The sequence below is a fragment of the Taurulus bubalis genome (genome assembly GCF_910589615.1).
Source record: "Taurulus bubalis genome assembly, chromosome: 8".
Classification (NCBI taxonomy): Eukaryota; Metazoa; Chordata; class Actinopteri; order Perciformes; family Cottidae; genus Taurulus; species Taurulus bubalis.
This window is the reverse complement of record NC_136596.1, coordinates 134,342-153,994: the sequence shown is the minus strand read 5'-3', so window position 1 is coordinate 153,994 and position 19,653 is coordinate 134,342. Positions and strand designations below refer to the sequence as shown.

Genomic DNA, 19,653 nt, shown 5'->3' with positions numbered 1-19,653 from the left:
AATATGAACACTATATGAACACTATATGAACAATATGAACACTATTTGAACACTATATGAACACCATATGAACTCTATATAAACACTATATGAACATTATGAACACCATATGAACACAATATGAACACTATATGAACACTATATGAACACTATATGAAAACTATATGAACAACATGAACACTATATGAACACTATATGAACACTATATGAACACCATATGGACACAATATGAACACTATATGAACACTATATGAAAACTATATGAACAATATGAACACTATATGAACACCAATTGAACACTGTATGAACACTATATGAACACTATGAACACTATATGAACACTATGTGAACAATATGAACACTATATGAACACCATATGAACACTATATGAAAACTATATGAACAACATGAACACTATATGAACACTATATGAACACCATATGGACACAATATGAACACTATATGAACACTGTATGAAAACTATATGAACAATATGAACACTATATGAACACCAATTGAACACTGTATGAACACTATATGAACACTATGAACACTATATGAACACTATGTGAACAATATGAACACTATATGAACACCATATGAACACAATATGAACACTATGAACACTATATGAACACAATATGAACACTATGTGAACAATATGAACACTATATGAACACTATATGAACAATATATGAACAATATGAACACTATATGAACACCATATGAACACAATATGAACACAATATGAACACTATGAACACTATATGAACACAATATGAACACTATGTGAACAATATGAACACTATATGAACACTATATGAACACCATATGAACACAATATGAACACTATATGAACACTATATGAACAATATGAAGACTATTTGAACACTATATGAACACCATATGAACTCTATATAAACACTATATGAACACTATGAACACCATATGAACACAATATGAACACTATGAACACTATATGAACACTGTATGAACACCATATGAACACAATATGAACACTATATGAACACTATATGAACACTATATGAAAACTATATGAACAACATGAACACTATATGAACACTATATGAACACCATATGGACACAATATGAACACTATATGAACACTATATGAAAACTATATGAACAATATGAACACTATATGAACACCAATTGAACACTGTATGAACACTATATGAACACTATGAACACTATATGAACACTATGTGAACAATATGAACACTATATGAACACCATATGAACACAATATGAACACTATGAACACTATATGAACACAATATGAACACTATGTGAACAATATGAACACTATATGAACACTATATGAACACAATATGAACACTATATGAACAACATATGAACACAATATGAACACTATATGAACACCATATGAACACAATATGAACACTATATGAACACTATGAACGCCATATGAACACCATGAACACTATGTTATACATACACATTAAGAACAATATATGAACGTTATATGAGCACTGCACACCATATGAACACTATGGGCACCATATCAGAATCAGAATCAGAAACCATACGAACACCAGATGAACACTATAAACACCATATGAACACTATGAACACTATGAATACCATATGAACACCATATGAACACTATGAATACCATGTGAACACCATATGAACACCAAATGAACACTGTATGAACACTATATGAACACTATGAACACTATGTGAACACTATATGAACACCAAATGAACACTGTATGAACACTATGAACACTATATGAACAATATGAACACTATATGAACACCAATTGAACACTGTATGAACACTATATGAACACTATGAACACTATATGAACACTATGTGAACAATATGAACACTATATGAACACCATATGAACACAATATGAACACTATGAACACTATATGAACACAATATGAACACTATGTGAACAATATGAACACTATATGAACACTATATGAACACAATATGAACACTATATGAACAACATATGAACACAATATGAACACCATATGAACACAATATGAACACTATGAACACCATATGAACACAATATGAACACTATGTGAACAATATGAACACTATATGAACACTATATGAACACAATATGAACACTATATGAACAACACATGAACACAATATGAACACCATATGAACACAATATGAACACTATATGAACACCATATGAACAATATGAACACCATATGAACACTATGAACGCCATATGAACACTATGAACACCATATGAACACAATATGAACACTATGTGAACAATATGAACACTATATGAACACTATATGAACACAATATGAACACTATATGAACAACATATGAACACAATATGAACACTATGAACACTATATGAACACAATATGAACACTATGTGAACAATATGAACACTATATGAACACTATATGAACACAATATGAACACTATATGAACAACATATGAACACAATATGAACACTATATGAACACCATATGAACACAATATGAACACTATATGAACACTATGGACGCCATATGAACACTATGAACGCCATATGAACACCATGAACACTATGTTATACATACACATTAAGAACAATATATGAACGTTATATGAGCACTGCACACCATATGAACACTATGGGCACCATATCAGAATCAGAAACCATACGAACACCAGATGAACACTATGAACACCATATGAACACTATGAACACTATGAATACCATATGAACACCATATGAACACTATGAATACCATGTGAACACCATATGAACACCAAATGAACACTGTATGAACACTGTATGAACACTATGAACACTATGTGAACACTATATGAACACCAAATGAACACTGTATGAACACTATGAACACTATATGAACAATATGAACACTATATGAACACCAATTGAACACTGTATGAACACTATATGAACACTATGAACACTATATGAACACTATGTGAACAATATGAACACTATATGAACACCATATGAACACAATATGAACACTATGAACACTATATGAACACAATATGAACACTATGTGAACAATATGAACACTATATGAACACTATATGAACACAATATGAACACTATATGAACAACATATGAACACAATATGAACACCATATGAACACAATATGAACACTATATGAACACCATATGAACAATATGAACACCATATGAACACTATGAACGCCATATGAACACTATGAACGCCATATGAACACCATGAACACTATGTTATACATACACATTAAGAACAATATATGAACGTTATATGAGCACTGCACACCATATGAACACTATGGGCACCATATCAGAATCAGAATCAGAAACCATACGAACACCAGATGAACACTATGAACACCATATGAACACTATGAACACTATGAATACCATATGAACACCATATGAACACTATGAATACCATGTGAACACTACATGAACACCAAATGAACACTGTATGAACACTATATGAACACTATATGAACAATATGAACACTATTTGAACACTATATGAACACCATATGAACTCTATATAAACACTATATGAACAATATGAACACCATATGAACAATATGAACACTATATGAACACTATATGAACAATATATGAACAATATGAACACTATATGAACACCATATGAACACAATATGAACACTATGAACACTATATGAACACAATATGAACACAATATGAACACAATATGAACACTATGTGAACAATATGAACACTATATGAACACTATATGAACACAATATGAACACAATATGAACACTATATGAAAACTATATGAACAATATGAACACTATGTGAACACTATATGAACACCAATTGAACACTGTATGAACACTCTATGAACACTATGAACACTATATGAACACTATATGAACACTATGAACACCATATGAACACAATATGAACACTATATGAACACTATATGAACACCATATGAACACAATATGAACACTATATGAACACTATATGAACACTATATGAAAACTATATGAACAATATGAACACTATATGAACACCATATGAACACAATATGAACACTATATGAACACTATATGAAAACTATATGAACAATATGAACACTATATGAACACCAATTGAACACTGTATGAACACTATATGAACACTATGAACACTATATGAACACTATGTGAACAATATGAACACTATATGAACACCATATGAACACAATATGAACACTATGAACACTATATGAACACAATATGAACACTATGAACACTATATGAACACTATGTGAACAATATGAACACTATATGAACAACATATGAACACAATATGAACACTATATGAACACCATATGAACAATATGAACACCATATGAACACTATGAACGCCATATGAACACTATGAACGCCATATGAACACCATGAACACTATGTTATACATACACATTAAGAACAATATATGAACGTTATATGAGCACTGCACACCATATGAATACTATGGGCACCATATCAGAATCAGAATCAGAAACCATACGAACACCAGATGAACACTATGAACACCATATGAACACTATGGACACTATGAATACCATATGAACACCATATGAACACTATGAATACCATGTGAACACTATGAACACCATATGAACACTATGAATACCATATGAACACTATGAATACCATATGAACACTATGAACACCATATGAACACTATGAATACCATGTCAACACTATGAACACCATATGAACACTATGAACGCCACATGAACACTATGAACACCATGAATACCATATGAACACTATGAACACAATATGAACACTACATGAACAATATGAACACTATATGAACACCATATGAACACAATATGAACACTATGAACACACTATGAACACTACATGAACACCATATGAACACAATATGAACACTATATGAACACCATATGAACACTATATGAACACCATATGTACAATATGAACACTATATGAACAATATGAACACTATATGAACACTATATGAACACCATATGAACACAATATGAACACTATATGAACACTGTATGAACAATATGAACACTATATGAACACTATGAACAATATGAACACTATATGAACACTATATGAACACCATATGAACACTATATGAACACTATGAACAATATGAACACTATATGAACACTATATGAACACCATATGAACACTATATGAACACTATATGAACACTATATGAACAATATGAACACTATATGAACACTATGAACAATATGAACACTATATGAACACTATGAACACCATATGAACACTATATGAACAATATGAACACTATATGAACACTATGAACACCATATGAACACTATATGAACAATATGAACACTATATGAACACTATGAACACTATGTGAACACTATGAACACTATATGAACAATATGAACACTATATGAACACTATGAACACTATGTGAACAATATGAACACTATATGAACACTATGAACACTATGTGAACACTCTATACATTATGAGTCAGTCAAACAATAATACATCCTTACGGACAGCTCCCCTCCTTGAGTCCTAGACAAGTATTTGAATGCTGACATGAACTTTTCCGTCAACTGATTGGACGAGGCCTCACTTGCTGGGCTGTCATTGTTCCAAACTGTAGATATATATTTTCCATGTCGGTGTGAGGAGAAACCCGACCTTCAGTTCAACAGGTCTCTGTTTGCAGGAGGTCCGGCTCACCGGTCTGGTCTCCGTCAGGGAGACTCGGTCCTGCAGCTGAACGGACTTCCTGTGGAGACCTGGAAGTGTGTGGACCTCGCCAACGCCATCAGGTAACGCCGCCCCATCAGAGCTTGACGTACTACCTGCTGGCATCTATTTGAAAAGGAATGTTCAGGCGGAAATAAAAACCTTATACTTGAGTGTGTTCAAACTTATATAACTCAGTGTCGCATGAACCCCAAATGAGTTATATTACTTGTATTATTTTATATCATTTTTTTCAGAATTTATTTGTGAAAAAAACATAGATTTAAAAAAACAAACACTTTTTTAACATATTTTGATCATAACTATTAATGTCCAGCATGATCTAAGCTAGATTTCCCCCCAAAAAGTCACCAGGTTCAGGCCCTTACCAACATCCCACATACTAATAGTACACCTTTTTGGAAAGGTTTGGACCTTAATAATCAGAATCTACAAAAATCTACAAAAATCACTGCAAAACCAAGTTTTGACATATTGGGAAGGTGTTTGTCAATAAAACGTGTCGTTCGGTTCAAAAATAGAAAGGTTACTTGTTTTATGACAATACATCGTCTCACCAGAGGCTGCTGGGTATTACAATTTGCAAAAGCCTTCCCGCTTGCTGTGCGATGTGTTTCTAGAAATGTGGGGGGTACACGTAAGTCACAAGAAGGGGATTTGTGAGACAGAGAAGAAAAAAAAGAAACCTCCGGCCGATTTGTGATTTTACAGGTACTAATATGGAGTTTGTAAGGATTTTGATTGCGTTGTTAGACTCCCACAAGCCTGTACGGTTACTGAGATGTGTTTGTTAGGGAAATCTGACTTTGTAAAGGGTATTTATCATGGATTTAGTGAAACCTTGCGGCCGCCGCGGCAAGCTGACGGAGCAGCAGTATAGTCGGCAGAGTTTACATAAATACTTAAACTTAACGGTTACTTTAATTATGTTTTACACCATATGTATCTTCTCACAAGGGTTGTGGAACGATGTGGTTCCGGAGATAATTAAGGAAACGTTCAAACAAAATAAAAACATTTTTGTCCGAAAATAGGCACAGCGGCGCTGCTTTGCTATTTTTCATATCAACATTAATGCTTTGTTTGTCTCAGGAGCTGCTCCTCTCAGATCGTGGTGGTGGTCTGGAGAGGTTTACCAGAGCTCAGGTCAGGATGTGAAGCTTGGCTCCGCCCACCAACACACAACAGGGTGAGTCTCTGAACAAACAGTCCGACACCTGCTGGTCACAACAGGAAGTGACTGTCTCCCCATTGTCTCCTAGACAACAGGCAGGAAGTTGCTGCCTCACCCCACCCAGGGCAAGCATGGCCGCAGTTGGGGTCAGGGGTCAGAGGTCCGGTCTAGTTTGGGGGCTCTGGGTTCTCTGTGGAGGGACAGGAAGCAGGAGGAGCGAGAGGAAGACCAGGAGGTGACGGAGTACTCATCTCGCACCACCACGCTTAAGGGCACCCGCGTGACATCATCACATGGAGACAATTACATCATCCTGTCATCTGTAAATCCAGGAGGACAGGCGAGTCAAAGTGTGTCTCCTCATCACAGACGGAACCACCTTCGGCTCCATCTGAGCCTGACTTGGTATCTCACCGGAACCTTTCATCTGACCCAAAACAACACTTTGAATATTTCTCCAGAACTATAACATTACTGATGATGTTTCTCTATCTTCACCTTCAAAGATGATGCAGAACCTTTCAGCTGACGTAGAACAAACCCTAAAACATTACTGATGTTTTTTCTCTCGAGCCCAACATCCAATCTTTCACCTTCAAAGATGATGCAGAACCTTTCAGCTGACCTAGAACAAACCCTAAAACATTACTGATGGTTTCTTCCCCCTCCAGGAACCCTGAAGCCTATGTAGAACTTTCTCAGCAGACGCTGTTAGTCAGATAGAACGTGATCACGATGTTGTTAGTTCTGTCCAACACAGTTATTTTACAGTAATCATAATAGTATTCTGTCTCTGTGTTCCAGCTGCTGCAGCCAGTTTATCACGACAATAACGGAGCGATCGGTAACACCACCCTGACAATTCCTTATTCATGCTGAGCATTGATCAATACATGTATTAATACTGATATTCCTGTGTTGTTGATCCCAAGGGCGTCTGTACCAGACTCACCCCAGCAGAGGTCAGAACCTCCTCCACGACCCTCGACCCGAGTCATCAGGGCGACTTCTCAGCGGCTACACCTCCACCCTGCCCCCGCCCCTCTCGACCTCCTCTTCAGCCCCGCCCGGTGACTACGGAAACTACCAGAACTGCACCATCGTCCAATCACATCTGCCCTGCTCTGCCTATGGAACCTACATTACCTTGGCACCCAAAACCCTCATCTTCCCCATCTTTGTCCAGGTCAGAACCTAAAACATGAAACATAACTTAGTGCCAAGAACAAACTCCATCATGTTCAGACTCAAAAGCCCCATCTTCTTCCATAGTTAAAACCTAGACCCTAAACAGAACTCAGGACCAATCCAAGTTCCGAGTATACACTGAACCATTACCCTGACTGTATAATATTAAACACATTAATATAACAAGGGGCCAGCTCTTTACTGCACCAGAACGTCTTAGTGAAGAGGGAGCTGAGACGGAAGGCGAAGCTCTTAATTTACCGAGTGGTCTATGTTCCAACCCTCACCTATGGTCACGAACTCTGGGTCTACAAGCTGAAATGTGTTTCCTCCGTAGGGCTCAGCCTTAGAGATAGAGTAAGGAGATGAGTTTCCTCTGTAGGACTCAGCCTTAGAGATAGGGTAAGGAGATGAGTTTCCTATGTAGGGATCTTAGAGATAGAGTAAGGAGATGAGTTTCCTCTGTAGGGATCTTAGAGATAGAGTAAGGAGATAAGTTTCCATGAGACCCTTTTTATATACGGTTCTGTGTTAAACTGCTGATTCTGAGCTTTTCTTTTGTTGTGATGTTGTGTTTTTGTTGTGTTCTTGACATGTTCTTTTTGTTTTTAGCCTCTGGACCTCTGCAGCCCAGACAGAACCCTGCTGATGTCGGAGGAAATGGTTCTACACCAGGCTGACCTCCTGCCTGCAAAGGTAGGTGCAATGCAAGTATTCCAGTACTACCAGTACTACTGCCAAACAACTACAAGTACGCATGTACTGCATGAGCTCCCCATTAACATCAGGACAGCAGAAAGTTTCTAAATCTTCCTCTGTGAACTAAATCTTTTCTGACTATATCTTGAACAAAGAAAGTAGCACTTAAATATCACTTACTGATAGCACTTAGTAGTTTAACTTTATTGAATAAATTGTACTTTCTTGATTCTTGTTGTTCTGAGTTTGTATTCATGGTTGAATGCACTTATAAGTCGCTTTGGATAAAAGCATCAGCTAAATGAAATGTAATAAACTGCAAATCAGAGCTGAAACTATTACATTTATTTTGTCATGTAACCAGAAGGACAATAGAGGTCATGTGACCAGAAGTAAAGTACACTCACACAGCTCATTAGCAAAGGTCACTGAAACTGTGAATGTTTAAACATCAAATATACTTTTTGTGTGTGTCTGTGTCTGTGTGTGTGTGTGTCTCTGTCTGTCTGTGTGTGTTTGTGTGTGTGTCTCTGTCTGTCTGTGTGTGTGTGTGTTTGTGTCTCTGTCTGTCTGTGTGTGTGTGTGTGTGTGTGTGTGTGTGTGTGTGTGTGTGTTTGTGTCTCTGTCTGTCTGTGTATGTGTGTGTGTGTTTGTGTCTCTGTCTGTGTGTGTGTGTGTGTGTGTGTGTGTGTGTGTGTGTGTGTGTGTGTGTCTGTGTGTGTGTTTGTGTCTCTGTCTGTCTGTGTGTGTGTGTGTGTGTGTGTGTGTGTTTGTGTCTCTGTCTTTCTGTGTGTGTGTGTCTGTCTGTCTGTCTGTCTGTGTGTGTGTTTGTGTCTCTGTCTGTCTCTGTGTCTGTGTGTGTGTGTTTGTGTCTGTGTGTGTGTGTGTGTGTGTGTGTGTGTGTGTGTGTGTGTGTGTGTGTTTCAGGTGACAGTGTTGATCTACAGTGACCTGCTGCTGTTCACAAGAGAGGACAAAGCCGGACGCTGTAACGTCCTACAGAGTCCGCTGTACTTGAACACACTGCAGCTCAGAGAGGGTACACACACACACACACACACACACACACACACGATCAATAATAATAATAATAATAATACAGTTTATTGTGTGTGTGTGTGTGTGTGTGTGTGTGTTCAGTGCCCTCCGAGCCGCTCCTCCTCTACTTCCTGTCTCCGTCTCGTCTCTTCAGTCTCGAGGCGTTCAGCGTCGAGCAGAGACTCAAAGTCAGTCTGTGTCTCCATGACAATACCCAACTCCAGCTGGTCGCTCACACCTTTGGACAAAACCACCAGGTAAGACAGACAGGAAGTACATCACCTGTAAGTCAAGACAGACAGGAAGTACATCACTTGTAAGTCAAGACAGACAGGAAGTACATCACCTGTAAGTCAAGACAGACAGGAAGTACATCACTTGTAAGTCAAGACAGACAGGAAGTACATCACTTGTAAGTCAAGACAGACAGGAAGTACATCACTTGTAAGTCAAGACAGACAGGAAGTACATCACTTGTAAGTCAAGACAGACAGGAAGTACATCACTTGTAAGTCAAGACAGACAGGAAGTACATCACCTACTCTAACTTCCTCCTCCTCCTTCTCCTCCTCCTCAGCTCTCTGACCTCCCTTTAGAGTTTGGCCTCCTCTCTGTCGGTCAGTCTGACCTCCTCACTCGGGCTTCCATCCCTTGTCCTTCTTCTTTACCTCCTCTCCTCCACCCTTCCTCCTCCCTCCCACCTCCCTCTCCTTACTCTCCCATTTCTGCCTCCTCCTCTTCCTCTCCTCCTCTCCCCTTATCCTGCTCTTCCTCTCCTCCTCTAGCCGTATCCTCTCTATCCTCCTCCTCCCCCTCTTCCTCCCAGAGGAGTCCAGTCTGGAAAGAGAGCGGAGGAGCAGAAGAGGAGAGGAGGCGTGAGGAGGAGGAGGTGCGGCAGCAGGGGGAGGGGCAGGAGAATGTGGGAGGAGTCAGGGGTCGGGGCTATTACTTCAACATGAAGGAGGAAGAGGAGGAGGAGAGTGATGACGAGGAGGAGGATCCTGAGGACTCGACCTGCCCCCCTAGCCCTGCAGGTGAGTCTGGCTCCTGAAGGTCTGAGGACCCTGAACGGGGTCCTGAACGGGGTCCAGCTGAACACCTGTTCCTTGTGCTCAGTTTTACGCCGCTCGCTCTCTGAGGGTTCTCTGCTGCAGGAACCTCGACCGCCCCGCTTCCTGTCCGACAGCACCATCCACCGCCTCACCCGCCTGGACCTGGACCCCGGCACAGGCCCCCGCCACCCGTCTGTCCATGCTCTGAGGAAACAACTGACCAAAGAAGGGGGGTCCCTGCACCACATGCTGGTGATGCTCAATGACACCAAGGTACAGACCAGGACAGATCAGGAGAGACCAGCAAGCACTGGTATAGACCAGCAGAGACCAGCAAGCACTGGTATAGACCAGCAGAGACCAGCAAGCAATAGTATAGACCAGCAATCACTGGTACAGACCAGCAGAGACCAGCAAGCACTAGCATAGACCAGCAGAAACCAGTAAACACTGGTATAAACCAGCAGAGAACAGCAAGCACTAGTATAAACCAGCAGAGACCAAGCACTAGTATAGACCAACAAGCACTAGTACAGACCAGCAGAGACCAGCAAGCACTGGTACAGACCAGCAGAGACCAGTAAACACTGGTATAGAGCAGCAGAGACCAGTACACACTAGTATAGACCTGCCTGAGTACATTCTTTAAAGAGTTTTATCTGCAATATTATTATTGTATCTGCTGTATTTGGTCTACTAGATTGTTAGTCTTTACTGTCTTTCTTATCTGAACTGTTTGAGTCGGACCTTGCTTTCACTCAAGTGAAAACGCAACGAAACCAGCTAGGGGTAAAGTATTTGTTCTGTAATCCAATTATACTAGGGACTAAGCTCTATTTTACTTTCTACCTTTGAGGTAAACAGACCTTTGTTAAAGGGATTCCCTGCTAATGTCCTCAGCAAGAGTAGTTTTGATTGGTGGCCATTCCACTAATGAGCTGGGGGCGGAGTGGACACAGCTGTAGCTAATTATCACCAACTCTGGTGTAAAACCAGGTGGGGGTTTGAAGTGTCAGCTTTATCGTTAGTGAAGACTCGGAGGATAAAGACACAGGAGTCTTTCGTGTCCGGCTGAGTATAAACATTGCCCTGTAAAAATGTGTTTTCCTTCCATACCTGTGTGCATATCTACTCGTAGATACTTTAGGCCTCGGACTCGTTTACACATGACTCGGTGCGTGCCGAGAGAGCCACTATGCGATCATCGGAAAGGAAATGGTGAAAATCCAAACATGCCGATGACCTGCTCGCCTATCACTATCTTCTCTCCTCCTTCTCTGCCTCTAGCTCTGCAGCCAAAAGCCTGTGCTACCAATCCAGAGTTGAATCCAATTTTTCTAACCCCAAAAACTTTTCTCTATCTTCTCCAACCTCCTTGGCCCCAACTCACATTCTCCAGTCTATTGCTCCTGACCTTCTTCCCTTGCTCACCCATCTCATCAACACCTCACTCTCAACTGGCTGTTTTGCTGACTCTCTAAGGAGGAAGAGTCAACCCTCCCCTGAATAAACCCACTCTCAACCCGTCTGAATTCAACAACTACAGACCCGTCTCTCTCCTTCCCTTTCTTTACAAAACTCTGGAGCGAGCCATCTTTAACCAAGTCTCCTCCTTTCTCCACCAAAACAACCTTCTGGACCCTCACCAGTCTGGACTCAAGGCCTCAACAGAGACCAGAACAACCTTCTGGACCCTCACCAGTCTGGATTCAAGGCCTCAACAGAGACCAGAACAACCTTCTGGACACTCACCAGTCTGGATTCAAGGCCTCAACAGAGACCAGAACAACCTTCTGGACACTCACCAGTCTGGATTCAAGGCCTCAACAGAGACTGCCCTCCTTGCTGTCTCTGAGCAGCTTCACACTGCTAGAGCAGCCTCTCTCTCCTCTGTCCTTATCCTTCTGGACCTTTCTGCTGCCTTTGACACAGTGAACCACCAGATCCTCATCTCCTCCCTCCAGGACCTTGGTATCTCAGGCTCTGCTCTCTCCCTCTTCTCATCCTACCTCAACGACCACCTACCGGGTAACTTGGAGAGGACCTGTGTCTGAACCTTGTCCTCTCACTACTGGGGTCCCTCAAAGCTCCATCCTGGGTCCTCTCCTCTTCTCTCTGTACACCAACTCTCTCTGCTCTGTCATTCACTCGCATGGCTTTTCCTACCATATCTATGCCGATGACACCCAAATGATCCTCTCGTTTCGCCAATCAGAAACACAGGTAGCACCATAAATCTCTGCTGTCTGACTGACATCTCTCAGTGGATGTCCACACACCACCTGAAAAAAAAAAACCCTGACATGACTGAACTACTTTTCCTTCCACGAAAATGCTCTCCCACCCACGACCTCACTATTACCTTCAACAACTCAGTGTTGGCCCCGACCCCGACTGCCAGGAACCTCGGTGTGACACTCGACAGTCAACTCTCCCTGACTGCCAACATCACCGCTACAACACGTTCCTGTAGGTCCATGCTACACAACATCCTGTAGGTCCATGCTACACAACATCCTGTAGGTCCATGCTACACAACATCCTGTAGGTTCATGCTACACAACATCCTGTAGGTTCATGCTACACAACATCCTGTAGGTCCATGCTACACAACATCCTGTTGGTTCATGCTACACAACATCCTGTAGGTTCATCCTACACAACATCCTGTAGGTCCATGCTACACAACATCCTGTGGGTACATGCTACACAACATCCTGTAGGTCCATGCTGCACAACATCAGGAGAACACGTCCCCTTCTCACCCAGAAGGCGGCACAGGTTCTCGTACAGACTCTGATCATCTTGCGCCTTGACTACTGTAACTCCCTCCTAGCAAGTCTACCTGCTAGTGCCATACGACCTCTGCAGCTCATCCAGAATACATCAGCTCGACTGGTCTTTAACCTCCCAAAATTCACCCACACTACTCCACTCCACCGCTTCCTTCACTGGTTACCGGTGGTCACCCGCATCCACTTCAAAACATTGGTACTTGCGTACCGTGCTACGAACAGATCGGGTCCAATCTACATCCAGGACATGTTAAAACCGTACACCCCAGCTTGTTCGCTCCGCTTGGCTTCTGTCAATCGGCTTGTAGCTTCGTCACTGCGAGCTAAACACTTAACAAAGTCACGACTGTTTGCTGTCCTGGCTCCTCAATGGTGGAATGAGCTCCCCATTGACATCAGGACAGCAGGAAGTCTCTACATCTTCCGTCGGAAACTAAAAACACATCTTCTTCGACTACATCTTGAAATGTAATATAAAAGAAGTAATGTATAGACCAGCAGAGACCAGTAAATACTGGTATAGACCAGCAGAGACCAGTAGTAGAATCTAACAGTCAGTTGTTGTTTTTTTGTTCAGGATACCGAGTTCAGAAACCTTCAACTGAGGAAGAAGACCATGAGTCTGTATGTCCTCACTCACTTGTGTGACTTTCTGTCACTGACTCGTTGTTGTCGCCTTCTCACTTCCTGTCACTGACTCGTCATTGTCGCCTTCTCACTTCCTGTCACTGACTCGTCATTGTCGCCTTCTCACTTCCTGTCACTGACTCGTCGTTGTCGCCTTCTCACTTCCTGTCACTGACTCGTCGTTGTCGCCTTCTCACTTCCTGTCACTGACTCGTCGTTGTTGCCTTCTCACTTCTTGTCACTGACTCGTCGTTGTTGCCTTCTCACTTCTTGTCACTGACTCGTCGTTGTCGCCTCCTCAGGGCCGCTGATGTTCGGAGCCGCCTGCTGTTTCGACGAGGACGGAAAAACGGCACTCATGGAAACAGTTTGGAGAAAGCTCTAAGAAACCACAGGTAGGAACTCTGTTATGCTGATGAGGATCCTGGTATGCTCAACTGGGTCCAGCTGGGTCCACTGGTTCTAGTGGGTCTTATAGGTCATGTTTGGGTCATTCTGGTTCCAGCTAGGTCTTATAGGTCGTGTTTGGGTCATTCTGGTTCCAGCTAGGTGTTATAGGTCATGTTTGGGTCATTCTGGTTCCTGCTCGGTCTTATAGGTCATGTTGGGGTCATTCTGGTTCCAGCTAGGTCTTATAGGTCATGTTTGGGTCATTCTGGTTTCAGTGTCTCTGAGGTACCTTTGTTGTGTTTTACAGACCGTCTACAGGGGAGGTGCTCAGGTGGGCGGCGAGTCTGGATGCTCTGCTGAGCAATCAGTGTAAGACAGATCACTTCCTGTTGGGCGTCCATGTTGGGTCTGTTGAAGTAATGTTGTAGACCTGTTCCTGAAGGTCTCAGTCTCTGTCTTGGTCCAGATACACCCTGGTCTTTGTTGTGACCAATCAACCGTTTTCTTGCTCTCTTCCCATTGGTCAGATGGTCTAGCAGTGTTCCGTTACTTCCTGAAGTCAGAGTTCAGCGAGGAGAACCTGGACTTCTGGTTGGCTGTAGAGAGATTCAAGAGGACACGCCCCCTCAACAAGATGGCCGCCACAGCTGCGAAAATCTACGATGAGTTCATTTCTACCAATGCATCGAGACAGGTACCAGTCTGTCTGTCTGCCTGTCTGTCTGTTTGTCCTCTGATTGGTCTAGTGATTGGTCATGTGATCCCTCTGCTCTCTGTCTTCAGGTCAACGTGGACTCATCTGTCAGAGAATCGACCAATCAGGGCCTACGTGTTGGCGTTAACTCTGTGTCCTTCCAGCTGGCTCAGGGTCAGATCTTGGGCCTGATGGAGACCGACTGTTACCCACGATTCCTCAGGTCTCGGCTCTATGCCCAACTGGCCAATCAGGGAAGATGGAACCACATAGAGTCGGCAAATCAGAGCAGAGCTGGGTCTCTATCTGTTGGCCAATCATGAGTCAGGAGGACACAACGGCTGACCTTCATCTGATTGGTCATCAGCTCCAGTGATTTATTCAGACAAGAGCTGGCCAATGTAAAGAAACTTCAGTTGCATTATGGGTAATGTAGGATCCAGTGTTTTGGATGTTAGCTGATCCCAGCAGATGTTTGCTTGTGTTTTACTCTCTAATCTCTTCAAAACTGTCATATTTTAGTCATATTTTAACTTGAAGAACAGGAATCAGAACATGAAACAATGTGTCCAAACCTTTGTTTTAAAGCAAATAGCTGCACAACTAACATTCTGATATTCTCATCATTCTCAGTGTCTTAGAGAGTCTAGTGCTAATGAGCAAATGTTAGCATGTTAGCATTAAGCTAGCCGCCTCTCAGTCTGTACTACGTTTCAAATGTTAGCATGTGAGCATTAAGTTAGCATTCTCTCAGTCTGTATGTTTCAAATGTTAGCATGTTAGCATTAAGCTAGTTCCCTCTCAGTCTGTTTATTGTTCCGTGAGATGTTTCTAATGCTAGCATGTTAGCATTCACACACAATCAACAGACGACCTATAGATCTGATGTCTTTTAAATTAAATTTCTTTGTTTATTGTTTGTCTGTTCGACTAACTTTTTTCTTTTTAAGTTTTTAGAGTAACTCATAACTGAAGTTGGGCACGTTTGTGCAATGGTTGTTACTGTAACAGAAGTTTATTGAAAAATCAGTTTGTGTACTCACCTGTTGCATAAAGAGACAATTTTGATGGAGTCTCATGAAAATGGTTTGACAATAAATGATGAAGTTGGACTTTTTACTTCTTTAGTTGTATTTGCAGTGATGGCCAGCAGGTGGAGCAAGATTCCTTGTTTTACCTCTTACATGTCAAAATATAGAAACACATCTTATTATCAGCACATAGTTTCAACCTTATAGGCCACACTTTCTTTCAATATTTCTAAACTTTAACCTGCAAAAACCAAATGACTGACATTAGATAAATATAGAGATTACATGAAAAAGATTTACTACAAGAACTTAAAATGTTACATTTCTAAAAGTCCAGCTCCAATAAGAACACACAAAGAAAAACACAGTTTTCTGGTCCAACTAACTGGTTCTGTCTTGCGGTGGAACCGGCACCGCTCTGTAGCGTCTGCTTCATCATCTTTCATCAACAAAAACCTTTTGCCTCAATCAATTTTCAGTCATAAAAATCCTGTATTTGATTCATGTTTCTTTTCATATGCGCCTCAGTACATAACAACATCTCCTGGTTCTAAAGACTTCAAAATAAAGAAGAAGAGATGAGTTCATACTTTACAACCTTTACAACAATAACTGAGACAGTGAGAGGGACTGACAATGTTTTATTAGAGACAGAGAGGAAACGTACAGAGACATCAGGGACCAACAGACCCCAGTCCATCAGGGACCAACAGAACCCCGGTCCACCAGGGAGAGACAGAGCCTCAGTCCATCAGAGAGAGACAGAACCTCATTAGAGAGAGACAGAACCTCAGTCCATAAGGGACAAGCAGAACCTCAGACCATCAAAAGAACCCGGCAGTAGGTTCTACCCGGCCAGGATGTGTTTGACGAACTCCGTGTAGTTGATGAGTCCGTTGGCGTCCTCTTGGCCCACCATCAGCCGGTCCACCTCGTTCTCTGTCATCTTCTCGCCCAGTGTGGACAGGACGTGGCGGAGCTCTGCCCCCATCACCGTGCCATTGCCCTCCTTGTCGAACACCCTCAGGCCTTCCACGAAGTCCTCCAAGCTGCCCTGCTCCTTGGACCGGGCCACGTGCTGCAGCATGGGCAGGAAGCTGTCGAAGTCCAGCAGCTTGAGGCTCAGCTCCTCGGCCTTTGGCCGGCCCAGCAGCTTCAGCACCTCGTCGTTGGTTGGGTTGTGGCCGAGCGCTCGCATCACGTCTCCGCACTGAGCGAAGGTGATCTTCATCTCGCCCGTGGGCGTCTCATCGAACAGCGTGAAGGCGTCTCTGAACTCCTCCATCTGGTCCGGGGTGAACTCCACCACGATGCTCTTCAGGTCCACCTCGGGGGGTTTGTACTCCGGCTCTGCGGGCTTAGCTGGCGGAGGAGGCTCTTCCTTCTTCGCCTCCGTCTTCTTCACCTCCGGCTTCTTGGGTTCCACTTTCTTGGGTGCCATTCTGCAGAGCAGATGGGCGGAGCTGCAGGGGTTTAAATAACGGGGCGATCGAGGCCGGAGAGAGAGCAGCCGGCCAAAGATGGAAGCAAATGGGAATAGAAACGCTCAAAGAGAAGATAACAGACAGAAGATAAGGACCTGAACCAGGTCTGGAGTCAGACCACTCAAAGAGAAGATAACAGACAGAAGATAAGGACCTGAACCAGGTCTGGAGTCAGACCACTCAAAGAGAAGATAACTGACAGAAGATGAGGACCTGAACCAGGCTGAACCAGGTCCTGAGTCAGACTGCACAAACCAACAGGGACAATATTCTTTAGTGATTATAAGGAGTTTAAGAACTCTCAAACATGCTGCCTGTCTGCCTGCCTGTCTGTCTGTCTCTCTATGTCTCTCTCTGTCTCTGTCTCTCTCCTGTGGTGTCATCATATATGGAAACTAACTGTAACTCTTAACATTCCCTGCTGTGATAAGGACGGGGATTACCCACAATGCTGTGCGTGTCCTTCAGTCTTTAAATAACAGTGATGACAGAGAACCTGTAGAGGGTTTTACTTTAATTTCGAATACAAATATGATTAAACTCAAACTGTTTCTTTTAGAAATACTAGTATTATATTTAGATTTTAGAGAACACAAGTATATATTATGGGTATAAAGGTGTATATATATATATATAATACATAAAGATCATTCTAAATATTACAACATCTATCAATATATTAATGAATATCAATATTTTAACACTTCATCACAAAATGAATAATATAAATATTACAACACTGAATCACATTTGTAGTGGCCATTTGTCCCGTGAATCAAAGAAAAATAAACATAAATAAAAGAAAATAAATCAAAATCAAAAAGTGTGTTAGCCGATAACGTACTTGTCTCAGCTCCAGCTAAACCGAGCTAATTGTGTGATATTCTCCAGTACAAGCGCCTGATCACCTGCTGTACATCTTTCACATCTAAACACTCGACTCTCTTCTTCTTTTAGCGTCTCAACGCTTAAATCTAACTGTCCTGTTTTCACTTTGTTTGTTCTGCTAATCGTTAGCTACCTTACTTAGCCTAGCAGCTAGCGATGTCTTATTCCTCTTCCTCTCCTGCTCTCTCCTGCTCAGCGTGTCACATGTTTAGCTATTCCCCTGCCTTCTTTAATGATAACGGTACATGTAATAAGTGTAGTTTATTTGCTAGGCTGGAGGCAGGTCTCAGTGGGTTAGATGCACGGCTCCGCACCATTGAAGCTCAGACGTTAGCTTCGTTAGCCAGCCCAACTCCCGTAGTCGGTGCGGACCAACTAGCTTTAGCTTCTGATAACGTTAACTGTTCCCCGGCAGCCCCCGAGCAGTCGAGGAACTGGGTGACTGTGCGAGGGCAGCAGAAGCCAGGATTTAAGCAGTCCTCTGGACACCGCCAGCCTCTTCCCGTTTCTAACCTCTCGCCACTCAGCGGCACTGAGAAACACACTTTGGTTGTCTGGAGCTCAATTGTTAGAAACGTGAAGATCGCGAAACCAGGGACCACAGTCAAATGTATTTCTGGGGCCAGAGCGGGCGACGTTGAGTCCTATTTAAAACTGTTGGCTAAAGACAAACGTGAATACAGTAAGATTGTAATACACGTCGGCGGTAATGACTCCCGACTTCGCCACTTTGAGGTCACTAAAATCAACGTGGAGTCGGTGTGTGCTTACGCCAAAACAATGGCGGACTCCGTAGTTTTCTCTGGCCCGCTCCCAAACACGGTGACTGATGAGA

At 42.1% G+C, this 19,653-nt stretch overlaps 2 protein-coding genes across 2 annotated transcripts in view; one reads left to right on the top strand and one right to left on the bottom strand.

Annotated features, from left to right (window-relative positions):
* LOC306740095 (regulator of G-protein signaling 3-like) overlaps window positions 1-16,455 on the top strand; it is a gene marked incomplete at its 5' end in the record, with an annotated part of 30,974 nt that extends 14,519 nt beyond the window's left edge. Inside the window, 16 exons of the mRNA XM_079222206.1 lie at window positions 5,715-5,820; window positions 6,851-6,947; window positions 7,021-7,272; window positions 7,737-7,776; window positions 7,865-8,118; window positions 8,733-8,816; window positions 9,747-9,858; window positions 9,960-10,114; window positions 10,435-10,510; window positions 10,643-10,891; window positions 10,974-11,182; window positions 14,282-14,328; window positions 14,634-14,726; window positions 15,029-15,090; window positions 15,249-15,415; window positions 15,505-16,455. Of these exons, the coding sequence (XP_079078332.1) occupies window positions 5,715-5,820; window positions 6,851-6,947; window positions 7,021-7,272; window positions 7,737-7,776; window positions 7,865-8,118; window positions 8,733-8,816; window positions 9,747-9,858; window positions 9,960-10,114; window positions 10,435-10,510; window positions 10,643-10,891; window positions 10,974-11,182; window positions 14,282-14,328; window positions 14,634-14,726; window positions 15,029-15,090; window positions 15,249-15,415; window positions 15,505-15,738 (2,237 nt within the window). The 3' untranslated portion in view covers window positions 15,739-16,455. The remainder of the gene's footprint in view (window positions 1-5,714; window positions 5,821-6,850; window positions 6,948-7,020; window positions 7,273-7,736; window positions 7,777-7,864; window positions 8,119-8,732; window positions 8,817-9,746; window positions 9,859-9,959; window positions 10,115-10,434; window positions 10,511-10,642; window positions 10,892-10,973; window positions 11,183-14,281; window positions 14,329-14,633; window positions 14,727-15,028; window positions 15,091-15,248; window positions 15,416-15,504) is intronic.
* Window positions 16,456-17,293: 838 nt separating this feature from the next.
* LOC306740624 (myosin light polypeptide 6-like) lies at window positions 17,294-17,887 on the bottom strand (the record flags this gene model as incomplete). Its single annotated transcript, XM_079222855.1, has 1 exon — window positions 17,294-17,887. One exon carries the CDS (start codon window positions 17,885-17,887, stop codon window positions 17,294-17,296), a length of 594 nt encoding a protein of 197 aa, XP_079078981.1.
* Window positions 17,888-19,653: the final 1,766 nt, after the last annotated feature.